This window comes from Canis lupus, chromosome 37 (assembly GCF_011100685.1).
Source record: "Canis lupus familiaris isolate Mischka breed German Shepherd chromosome 37, alternate assembly UU_Cfam_GSD_1.0, whole genome shotgun sequence".
NCBI classification, from domain to species: Eukaryota; Metazoa; Chordata; class Mammalia; order Carnivora; family Canidae; genus Canis; species Canis lupus.
In genome coordinates this window covers 9,401,928-9,414,665 of record NC_049258.1, presented here as the reverse complement: position 1 = coordinate 9,414,665, position 12,738 = coordinate 9,401,928, and the positions used below count along the sequence as shown (strand labels likewise).

Here is a 12,738-nt window from a genome sequence, read left to right as displayed (position 1 = left end):
GAAAATAAATAGATGTCAACAGACCCAGAAGCTGGTGACTCCATGGTCCTCACTTGATGTTCTAGCCAGGTGAGCACGGGAGTTGTTATATATATATATATTTATGTATATAGGAGTCTAGTTGTGAATTTTATTCTGAGGGGTAGACCATACTAGGGGACCCAGATCTGCTCTGGGGTATTACTCTGGTCTTAGGCTGGACGGAGACAGTGGAGGCAGAAAGACTGGGTAGGAGGACACTGCAGTTGACTGGTTGGCAGCAAAAGGACCAGATGAGAAGGGAAGGGCCATTAGGACTTCTCAGGACCCTAAGAGGAGGCTCTTATCCCCAAGGGGCTCCCTTTCATGCCTAACCAGGGCAGAGGGAAAAAAAAATCACTTGCTACTTTCTACCCACCCAACCACTTTTATGCCTGGATGAGGAGAGAGTCCTACTTAGAAAGCTAGTAGCAACTGTGTCTTCAAAGCTCTCGACCCTAGAAGCTGGTCAGAGCTGAGGGCCTATATATGTGGGTATGTTTCGTGTACTGGGGAAAAAAGAAGAGGATATGGTAAAATGTGTAAACTAACTTCCGTGTGTTTTGTTGTAGATACTTGTGTTTGCCTTTCTGGTAACCATTTCTTTTTCTGGTAACCGTATCCCAGTGCAGCAGTGTTGGTGGGTCTGTATGCAATCCAAGTGAAGGCCAGTCAGAATCTCTTTCTTTGGGATGTGAATCAGGTGGGGTAGCACAAAGGATGACGACATCTGAGGGTCACCCACTCTAAGGGTGCCCTGAAGAGAGTCTGGTAATTACAGCTGTCTATGTTACCCAGGTGGCTGCCTGGGTTTCTGCCTTAGTGTAGCCTCGAGTTTTCAGATCACACTTTGGTGAGCTACACTCATATTCTTTCAAATTCCACTTGTTCTCCAGGTTAGCCAGGGTCGGCTTCTATCGCTTGCAACTGTAGAGATCCAATAAATACATATCTGGGGGTGGTATTCTTAATAAAAGGGCAAGTAAGCTAGAAAGGGATACAGGAAAGAAGTCGCTGTATATTGTGTAAGCTTTAGAGTCCTTAGTTATACTGGCTTCACACTTACCGTGCGTTCACAGGTGTGAGTGTTTATATACATACACCTAAGTTACATATGGAGAAAATAATATCCTCCATTCCAGCTTAATTCATGGTTGAATATGTTTTATTTGGGTCAGTCTCCACTGACTAAGAAAATAGCTTGTGCTTCTCCTCTGTAATAATATATCCCTGGAAACCATAGTATACTTAAATACAGTGATTAGTTGCTTCTTCGCCCTTCTGTATTCCCTAGTTGAACACTGTGAAAGAGAGCTGGGTGTACGACGTTAGATCCTCAGAGAGCAGCACTCTGTGGACGCGAAGCAAACATGGGGGATCAGATCTCACGCTCAGGGTTCAGGCTCTGATATTTTAGAACTGACCTTAATTTCTGCCCTGAGCTCAGCCAGCTGCATCTCTGCCATCTGACTGGCTAGATCGGTCAGTCTCTTTAGTTCTTCTGCTTTCTTCTGACGAGCGGTCAGGATTTCCACTGCCAAAGAAGAAAGAATAATACGTTAGGGCCAGAGATCTAAACATATTAAATGACCTAATTTCTTGGAATCAGTTCTCCCTCCACACACTGATGGCTCTGTTGGACCATGACTATGTTTGTCTGAGCTGGTTACTGAGGTGGGTTTGCCCTTGGTGCTCATGACCAATCACTCATTTCCATATGTCCTTATCCACCAATCCCCAAACCAAACACGGTCCCTTCTGATTCACTGTACACCCGTAGTCATCTTTGTTTTCCTCACGGGCATCTGATCTCACTTACTGAATTTGGACTTTTCAACTTGTGCATTACTCAGAACAGCTAGCACCAAAAAAAGATACTTGGTAAAATCCCATCTGAATGATATTGCAAAGATAGCGAGTCCACTGAGCAAAAACCATTCTTCTGTATGTGCTGAACTATTAAATTCTAACAGCGTTAAACCTCCTAAACTTTCACACTTACTCATTTAGAGCAACTAGCTGTATTATTGGAATATGACACAGAAGTTTTACTAGCTTTTTGTGAGCTAAAAAATGCCTCTGCTTTTGATACTCTGCAGATCTGTTTCCATTTTTGCAACCAGAGAGAAGTTCCAGACCAGAATGTCTTGTCTTTGTCTTTAAGTGTCCCCCATGGAAAAATGGAAGGGTGGGTCAAAGCCTGCTTGGACTGGATTTGTGTATACTCTTTAGCATCTGCACATGCAGAGAAGACACCAGGGACTTTTCTGGTGCCGCATTTCTCACATCTGTCAGATGACCTAAAGGTTCAAGCAAATGTAGTAGTCCACAGGTGAGTTTGTGTGTGTGTGTGTGTGTGTGTGTGTGTGTACGTGTGTGTGTGTGTGTGTGTGTGTGTTTTCCAAAAGATCATAAAGCTCAAAAGCAATGCCTACAAACATGTAGGGTGAGATTTAGATACGAAATTTCATCTTCCGAAAGATAACCTGTTGTTCTCTAATTTTTAGTCATAGATGAATTGCCTTCATTTCTTTTGAACAAGCATTTTGAGTTATGAGAAAAAAGAAGTCCATTCAACCAAGATGATATGCATGTTGGATTCACATTCCTTTCTTGGCTGAACAAAGGTCAACTGCTTTATTAGACTAGATTCATAGCACACATGCAGAGCCAAACAATGATTTCTGATTGTAAAGGTTCCTAACTTATAAATGTCAAAAACAGCCACTTCAAACCCTTCCCCTGTACAAAAAACGTTCAAAAGCAATCAAGAGTTAAGATTTCCTGTAAACTATAAACCATTCTGCAGACAGACTGAGAAACATTATTTTTCTATGCTGATACCAATGTTGAGATGTCGATAAAATAAGTAATCTATAACTCATAAAGCCTAATTCTTTGCCAAACTACTCTAATCATGCTTTGGTTATTTACCAAGACTCCTCCTGCCTCCCATTTACAATCCCATGCAGCTGAGCAGAGGCTGATTTGTGCCTGGAGTCTTTCAGAATGCAGAGGAGTTAGTAAAAACTTGTCCCCATGGTGGCTGTGAAAAGAATTTCCACCTGAACACAGACACTGTATTACTGAATGATGTCCCAGTTACCCAGTCAGACCAGAAGTCACAAAAAGGTGGCATAATATCATATTTGGCCATAGAGTTTTGTTTGGTCCACATATTACTTTTATAAATTAATTGTCCACATTTGAAAATTAGGAGATTCCATTTGGAAGCTGGGTTCCTGGCTTCTTTCAAATATTCCAACTTCTGGCCACAGTTGGTCAACATTCCCACGTGGCAAAACTGGCTACCCTTGAGCTGCTGCCCTTGATAGATGGAGCATGGCACCCAGCGTACCATGGTCACTCCCTGCCCTGCTCAGCTCATTAATTCCCAGCCTGTCCCCTGTAGACATCTCCAATCATGGCAGAGGCTACACTTACAGTTCTTTTTGTCCACAATGTCTAGGGCCTGGCACAAAGTGCGTGCCCAAAATGTACATTTGTGAGTGAAGGATTGAATGAATGCATCAACCCATTATTTAAAAGGAATATGTGAAGCGCCTTGGTGGCATAGTCGGTTGAGCATCCAACTCTTGGTTTCAGCTCAGGTTACGGTCTTGGGGTCGTGAGATTGAGCCCTGTTTAGTGCAGAGTCTGCTTAAGACTGACTCGCTCTCTCTCTCTCTCCCTCTGCCCTTCCCCTCTGTGCTCTCCTCAAATAAATAATCTTTAAAAAAAAAAAAAGGAATTTGCAATGAAGAACAGAAGTTCCTTTTCTAGAAGAACCACTTACACATATTTAGCACTTATACCTTGATTATTTATATGTATTCCATTACAGTTCAACACAGGAATGGGACTAAAGTCCTCAGTATAGAAAAACGATTCTCAAGCAAGAAGATGAAACAATGTATTTCGCTCTTACAAAGATAAAAAAGAAATTCTGAAGGCCCAGACTCGGTGAGCAGATAGTAAGGGGTCAGCAGACCCTGCACAGCTACACAGTTAAACAGAGCTGACTTTCTGTAATGGATCATTAGGGGGACTGGTGACAATTAGGGATAATTGTATTTTTTTGAGGACTTGGGCATTCACACAAAAGGTTTTGTAGGAAGAGATATAAATGGGCCCTAAAATAGGAATGCAGGTGCAAGATCACCAATAAATTCTGAGTTTACCCTCATGCAAATGTATATGGAAATGAATACTTTTGCATCAGCAAGTGTTGGGATGAGTTTTACATATAGTCTCATTAACATTTCAAAGCCTTTCATTACGAAAAAGCCTTAAAACTGGAGATCTAAAGCTAATATTCTGTGGGGACACTAACATTTTCACCTCAAAAAACATCACAGAAACAAAAAGCAAAAAACAAAAGCAGATCAGCTCCTAAGATTCATTGATCCTAAAATTTAAAATAGAATAATAAGTTATGTTTTGAAAGCACCATCGTGTCAGAAATCTGTAGAGGGAGACAGTTTCATAAACCTTTAATTTTCATTGAACTCAGAACTTCATTAATAATATTTGGGTACTTTTAGAAACAGTATCTGGTATGCTGAAATCCATTTTCTCAATAGGATTTATAAATTCCTTCAAGTTTTTGGAACACATTGGAAGCTTGTTCTTGTTGCATCAGTGATGGAAAATTTTAGGGCTTCTTCTCAAATAATACTTCTTAGCAAGGGTGGACTTGAAATCCTGGTGGGGAGGAGCTGGGACACACAGCCTTCAAGCACAAAGATCCTTTGAAATCCTTTTTATTCTTGTGAATTCTGCATTTTACCTCACAATATATCTGTGTTTCTGTTAATATGTTTTCTTCCCAGATCTCCAAGAAGTTTGATGCTTCAAGAACACACCTATTTTGGCCTTCAGTCCCCTCAAAGTCTGAGACCATAGCACATGCTTTGTTTCTTCATCTGTAAACATAATAATCATATATACCTTGTAGGGTAGGGCTATTGTGGAACTAAATGAAATATGCGACACGTTTAGTATCATATGCTATCACATGCTAACCTCAAATATTATTAATAAAGTGAGATATGTTCATCTAGATCATACTTCCTTTTTTTTACTGAGTTTTGGATCCCACAGCCTACAGACACTAAATTAATCATAATCATTCCTTTAACAAATATTATGAGGTGCCTCCAGTCTCCTCAGCACTATGTTAGGTGCCATGACAGACAGACGGGCTACTGTTATAATTGAGGACATAAGGTTTGTAGTATGCGCAGCACATAGAAAATGTGGAAGGGACTCTGGAGGACACAGATGAGCAAGCTCAAGATGGTTGTAAAGATAGTTCAATTCTTAGTGGAGGGCAACTCAGTGACTTCTTCTACCTGTGGAGACACATGCCTGGGTCACTGAGAGATGCTAACCCTTGTGGCTGTCATTTTCTGGCTGTCATATGAGGAGGCTGGACTGACCCCCTCACCGGTAAGTGTTTTTCCCTTTTTGTACACACACTGTGTCGGGCACTGTGCTAAGTGCCTGGCATGTATTTTCTCATTTTATCTTTGCAATAACTTTTTGAGATAGATACTCTTCTTATGCCCCTTTTCTGAAGTAACCTTGGACTTTAACGAAGCCCTTGGAAGTTAACAAAGTGGTTCAAGATCATGCAGCCAGTAGACGGGTGGAACTGGATTCGAACTCAGTTCTGCTTGCCTCCAATGCAGGCCGAATGGCTTCCCTGGGGCTCTAGGTGGTTCTAAAACCAGGAGCTGTGGCACCGATGACTGAGGTCAGGCAAATCCCTCCAACCAATCTCACCATTTTGGCTCAGCTGAAAGCTCCCTGTGTGCAGGTCCCAAAATTTGCTGTTTCCTGTTTAACCCAGTTTCTGATAGTGCCCAATACAGAAGTGAGCACACGGCAAATGTTTATTGATTGGATGAATTTGAAAAATGGGGATGCTCTCCGGAGATGCTCCAAATCCTACAGGCCTTGGCACCTGGAATCGTCTCAAGAAGACAGAATGAGCATGTGACCTCTGAGGTCTACTGTTAACCTCTTAGGGAGTGATGTGCTAGTAACTGTGTTTTGGTGCTAGAGATACTTTTGTCTCTGTGTTGGCTTATTAACATTCTTATCAATAGGACATGAAACTGAAAAGAAAGATGAAGCTTTACATGATCACGTGGTAAGCAACTTTTACTGAAGGAATCAACAGATTTCATAAGAATAAAATAATTTCACAATCAAGTAGATTGTGTAACTACCTAAATATTCCACAGCTGAACCGTGGATCACAGTTAGTTTTCTTTAATAAAACATGCTGTCTTTTACATTCTAACATGTTGCTTAAAATCATTTAAAAAAATTGTGTAACATGGGACACCTGGGTGGCTCAGCAGTTGAGTGTCTGCCTTTGGCTCAGTGTGTGATCCTGGGGTCCTGGGATCGAGTCTCACGTCGGGCTCCCTATGGGGAGCCTGCTTCTCCCTCTGCCTGTATCTCTTCCTCTCTCTCTGTGTCTCTTATGAATAAATACATAAAATCTTTAAAAAATTATGTAACAAAAAATACTGATAGCTATTTTTCATAAAGTGACTATTGAATTATGGCCAGGGCCAGGCAAGAAAAATATAAAAAGAATGAAGAATCTGGTCAGATCCCTCATTCCGGTAAAAAGAAAGGCACTATAGTCAAAGGTGAATGAAGGAATTTAGCTGAAACCTGGCTGGGGTACAGATGGCCATTCATTCAACTTAAGAGATAAATTTGGGTAAGGGTGAAGAATTTAAAATGCCCAGGAGACAAAAATTGTAAGACTATATCTCAGCTGAAAAATATGTCTTAGAATTCCCATCAACAACAGCAGACCGCATTTGATAACAAGAGAGGGCTCAGCAGCTCCACTGGGGCTCGGTGTTGGAACTGACGATCAGTCCAGTCTCATGGAAAATGTCCATCCCAGGAACCTCAGCCTTTTTGAGATAGTTTAAATCTGTCCTACTATCTGTTGAACAGCTTTACAAAAGCTATTTGGAAAAATTTAGAATTAGAAATAAGCATAAATATAATACAATAAATCCAACCCGGGGTATACTAATATTTTGTGTTAAATTTAGGAAAAGTTTTGCAATGATCAAGATTGTCTCAAGTGTGTTTATTATTTGAACAGAGTGTTTGGGACATTAAATAGTCTCATTTGTGATTTCAACTTAAAACATGTAATTGATTTTTTTTTTTTTGAGGTGTTAAGTTGGCAGCTGTCAGCGGATTTGACGGAGTTTGTAAACAGAATCAGAGTGTTTTAAGAAAACTTCACTTAGTACATCTCTAAGTTTGAATTATTAATCTTTATAAGAGCTGCTTAAAAGCTTGGAGCATGTTGCTCTTAGGTTGGTGAGTTTGCCTTGTCAGGCATCTAAAGTGCTCGGAAAAAAAAATCAGATACATTAAATTTATAAACATAATTCAAAATGTTAAGGAGGATTTAAGTAAGTTTCAAATGGACTGATTTTTTTTTTTTAGGGGAATTTAATTTGTTAAACGTGAGTTAGTTGAACCTAAGAAAGAACAAGTGAAAAGGACTGTATAAGTAACATAGCAAGATGTGTAAGCTGTGAAAGCATCAAACTTAACGTTTTAAAATTTAATTCTAAATTCAAAGTCATTTTAAACCTGATTAACTTTAAGTAGTCCTTTATATGCCCAAAATTTTCGCTAACTCCCCTGGCACCTATTATTTGCTGAGTACCTGTTCCGCGGTGCGCTCAGCGGTGCTACTACTCTATCCTGGAGCCACACCAGGTCATCCTCGTTCCCAAGGTTTCTGGGGGCTAAGGGACTTGCCTGAGGTTACAGAGCTCATTTGCTGGTATTTCAGTGTGAATTTTAGGACCTCACTCAGAATCCATATCACTGCCAGTTGGCCTATGGATTGCTTCTGACTAGGAGGCTCCTAACCAAACAACCATGTGTCTACTTACTGGCTTCTTCTTTAACTTTATCCATTTCTGCCATTAATGAAACTTCTTTGTCAATGATGCTGGGAGGGGAAAAACAAAAACAAAAGCAAAGAATGCTTAATCAAAGATAACCTTTTAATAAGCACTGGAAGCAAAAGAAAAATTATTTTCATTAAACAAAATACAAAATTACCATAAATACTTCTATGTTACAATGCCAGCAGCACCCTCTGCCTTTCCAAAAATGAGGCAACACGGAAGGGATGCTCCCAAGTATTTCATAGTGACATCTGCTGATTAAATCACTGTCAGCAAATCTAGGGAAAAAAAGCCTTTTCAGACTTTCAGCATTGTGCTGCTTTGAATTTAAATTTCGGAGTATTTTTGCCCTAGGAATTCCAAAGTTCCACAACAACATCATGAGTATTTGAAAAGCTGGCACTCAGGTTACCAAGGCCTGTAGTTCTCAAATGTGTGTGTGTGTTGCTCCCCCAGATTCTGGCTGGGAGGCGGGGAGGTGGGCCCGTCTCCGATGCCTTGGGGCCTACTTTGGGAAATTGGTCGGAGCCAATCCATCCACATGTTCTATAACAGGAGTCTATGCATTCTTATTCCCGAAGAAGCATTTCAAGTTCAATTTAACTTTTTTCCCCCCACTATGTTACTTTTTGGTTAGTTCTTTGAAAAAGTGTTACCTACATACAGTAGATAATGATCTGTCCAAAAGTTCCTTTCTCTCCCATCCTGACTCCTGGTCCCCCTCACAACAGAACACAGCATCACAATTCCCTTATACAGGGGACCCTCGAACAACACCTTGAACCACGCAGGTCCTCTTACACGTGCATTTTATTTGGGTAAACACAGCACCGTGCTATAAATGTATTTTCCTTATGATTTCCTTAAGAATATTTTATTTATCTAGCTTCCTTTATTGTAAGAAGACAGTATATAATACATATACAAAATATGTTAATTGACCCTTTATGTGATGGGTAAGGCTTCTAGTCAACAGTAGGCAAGGAGTTAAGTTTTGGGGGAGTCAGAAGTAATACACAGACTTTTGACTGCAGGGGGTGGGCACCCCAGCCCCCCTACCTGTTGTTCAAGGGTCAGCTGTATATCCTTTCACAGATTTTTATGTATATATAAGCATAGATGTGAGATATTTTTAAATTTTCATTTCAATCATAAATATTTCAATACATATCTCAAAAAGATAAGGGCTTGTTAGGACTATCACGATAGTATTATTAGAATACCCAAAAACATTAACAATAACTTAATGTTATCAGGTATCTACGCAGTGTTCAAATCAATTGTTCCATAGGTATTTTTTAAGTTTGTTTGAACCAGGACTTAAATAAGTTCTGTGCACTGCAATTGGCTAGTTGTCTATGAAATAAATCTGTTTTAATCTACAGATTCCCTTCCATCTCTTTTTCTCCCTGTTTTGGCAACTCATTTGTTGAAGAAGCCAGGTGGTTTGTCCTCTTAAGTTGTTCAAGGTCTGAATTTTGCTGACTGCACCTCTGTGGTATTATTTAACTCATTCTTTTAACTTTCCTATGAATTTGTTATGAGATATAGAAATTTTTTTTAAAGATTTTATTTATTTATTCATGAGAGACACAGAGAGAGAGAGAGGCAGAGACACAGGCAGAGGGAGAAGCAGGCTCCATGCAGGGAGCCCGATATGGGACTCGATCCCGGGTCTCCAGGATCACGCCCTGGGCCGAAGGCAGGCGCTAAACCACTGAGCCACCCAGGGATCCCTAGACATTTGATTAGATTCAGATTTGTTTTTATTTCACGAAGAATACCTTAGTTAACTACTTCCATCAGCAGACATATAATGACACAACACAGTTATAAATATTCCTCTTGGGGAAAAAAATCAAACCTGAATGTATTCAAATTCCTACATCTCATAACAAATTTATAGGAAATACAAAGGACATCTCTATTTTTTATGATAGGAGCAGTCACTCACGATGGTTGCCTCGAAAAATCGGGTTTTAAAAATGGGGATATTCAAATTCTACTACTCTTTTTTCATTTATTTACTCTGAAGCCGTCCATAAAGAAAAACTCTCCTTTATCAACCATTTGGGTTAACATGTAGTACAATTTATATGGCTAAGGCAGGAGAAACGCTGGTCTATCAGTTTTCAAAGCGATAGCTGGTTCCCTAGCACCCCTCCAAGGTAACCAATCAGATTTTTTTCCTGCTTATTTGCATAGTTTATGAACTCCTAATTAATTGCTTCAACACACTGAAGTTATCGTTCATAATGATTACCTCTCTGTTCCAACAGATGTACTTTCTTTTCCTCCATCAGGTGGACCTTTAAAATTTAAAGCATCTTGAAAATTTATTTCCTCTTAAGAGGAATATTTTGTAATATTTGTCAATCTAAGAAGTGTCCTTGGGTTATGTCTGTAGGAGTTTTGGGGCTCCTCATCCAGATGATGGAATCTGAACGCTTGGAGAGTAAGGACCGTGTGCTGAGAAGCCCAGCTCTTTCCAACCAGGAAATTCTCATGGAAAGAACTGACGTGTACAGTAAATGGCAAATTCTCCAGAACTGGGCTCTAAGCCTAATCTGTCAGGTGTAGATATTAACTATCCCCATGACGCATATCGCTTAAGGTCACTGGATACAATCACTTTGGTGTGACTAGCACATTGGGATACCTGGACCTTGTTTATTGACATTAAATAGGTATGATGTCAGTGTGGTTTAAATATAGGAAATACAAGATAAGGAAGTTCTTTATCTTGTCTCTGTCCCAGCTTATTCAGCAACCTTCCCTGGAGGTCTTCACCATCACCAGCTTCTTGCATTTCTTTCCAGACACCATCTACTCATAAACCCGAGTATGTTTCTTAGTCCTATGAAATGCTGAGTGGGGTCAAAAGAGGCCTGTGTTTTTGAGATTATGAGGTATATCTAGCCTTTCTGTCAAGTTCACACATATTGCCAATATGGGCCAAGCAATTTTTTTTTTTTAACAACCTTCCCCGAGAGGGCAGTGCGATGTTAGTTTAGGAAAACAAGGCTAGGGGCAGCCTGGGTGGTGCAGCCCAGGCTGCAGCCCAGGCTGAAGTTTAGCACCGCCTTCAGCCCAGGGCCTGATCCTGGAGACCCGGGATCGAGTCCCACGTCGGGCTCCCTGCATGGAGCCTGCTCCTCCCTCTGCCTGTGTCTCTGCCTCTGCCTCTCTCTCTCTCTCTCAGTATATATCATGAATAAATAAAATCTTTAAAAACAAAAAGGAAAACAAGGCTAACGGATGAGCTGTGGGGGAAGATGAGGTGAGAACCTGGACATGTGGAGTCAGGAGCCCCAATTGCAGCAATACGAGGAAGCTATGCTGCCTGATAAACTGTCATGAATTTTTTATCCCCTACAGAAAGAGAGGCAGAGGGGAGAGGGAGAAGGGCCAACCACAAGGCTGGGAACTCTGCAGGGTGAAGATGGGGGAGATGGCCGGTGGTGGGCGGCAGCCAGAAGGTCTAAGGCCCATGATGTAAGGAGTGTGGCGTGAGCCTTGGCGGGATGTGCGGATCTTCACTGTGCGTGGAGTGCGTGGTCTGAATGTGTGCAAGCGCACACCCGCAGGCACCGAGGAGGTGGCTGGGTCCCACATCTGGGTCAACATGAGGCTGGACAGACAGGAAAGCAGACCGAGCATGAGGCTCTGAAGCCCACACTCACACCCCGGGAACTGGCGCAGATCTTAGAGGGCTTTCGGCCTCCACTGGACACCAACAGGAGTCCGGGACAGCTACTCGGGCACTTGGGGGCAGGGATGCTCCAGCTGAATGAAGCCCCCCTGCCAGCCCCGTGGAGCCTATGGTCTTGTTGGGAAAGTGGACACGAAAGTGAGACGACCTGCCCAACTTACTGTGGAGGAAAGTGAGACCGGACAGACAGGGGAGAAAAATGATGATGGCAAAAAGAAATTCCTGCACCCTCAAGCAGCTGGTAGGCTTCTAGTTAGAGTCTCTGGGATTTGAGAGCCTGCAAGGTACATAACTAAAGGGAACACACACACACACACACACACACACACACGATTCAAGAGTGGGTGTCGGCAGCCTCCCCGAGGGTAAGTGCCAGGGCAGCCTCCCACCATCCTCCCGCCCACTCAGTTCCCAAACAAGGCCCAGGCCCTGGAGGCTGGGAACCTGCAGCCTATGTGTGTGTTGGGGAGGTCCGGGGGTGGGGGGCGGATGGTGGAAGAAGGGCCCTCTGCTAATTTCTTTACCCGCCACGAGATCGTGGTAAATTTTTGTTGGTGAAATTTGTTCACATGATGATGTGCCCAGAGAGTTTACAAGATGGACATCTGGGGGATAAGGCATATCCTCAGGTGCAACACTCACGCACAAAGCTGGATATTCATACAGTGGTCAGCTGGGGACTTCTGGGCTAGTGGCAGGAGGGATGAAGGTTCACAATGAACTGTTAACCTGCTTAGTGCCCACTTGAGGATGTGAAGGAGCCTGTGAGGGTGGCATCCAACCATGCTTCCATTCCTCTGGGTGTTTCTACACAAGACTGTCCTCAAGCATCTTAGTAACTCAAGCACCTATGTACGACCGCTTTCAAAACTCAGGTGCTCCAAGGCGAGCCAGGGACCTCTGCTGAGTCAGGACCCTGCGCAGAACTGATGAACTGAATGCAGAGCAGGGTCAGGTGCCAGCCTGGAGCGGCTCCCTCCCAGCCTCCCTCTGGAATCTCAACAAGGTACACCCCAGGGTTTCTTTGGGTTTCACTTC

At 42.1% G+C, this 12,738-nt stretch overlaps 1 protein-coding gene across 10 annotated transcripts in view; it reads right to left on the bottom strand.

Moving 5' to 3' along the window:
- Window positions 1-12,738, bottom strand: part of SPATS2L (spermatogenesis associated serine rich 2 like) — a 160,786-nt gene that overhangs the window by 7,879 nt on the left and 140,169 nt on the right. For all 10 annotated transcript variants that reach the window (XM_038585290.1, XM_038585291.1, XM_038585283.1 and 7 more), the window contains 2 exons: window positions 7,971-8,029; window positions 1,443-1,552 (listed from right to left, as the gene is read on the bottom strand). In XM_038585290.1, coding sequence (XP_038441218.1) covers window positions 1,443-1,552; window positions 7,971-8,029 — 169 coding nt within the window. The remainder of the gene's footprint in view (window positions 1-1,442; window positions 1,553-7,970; window positions 8,030-12,738) is intronic.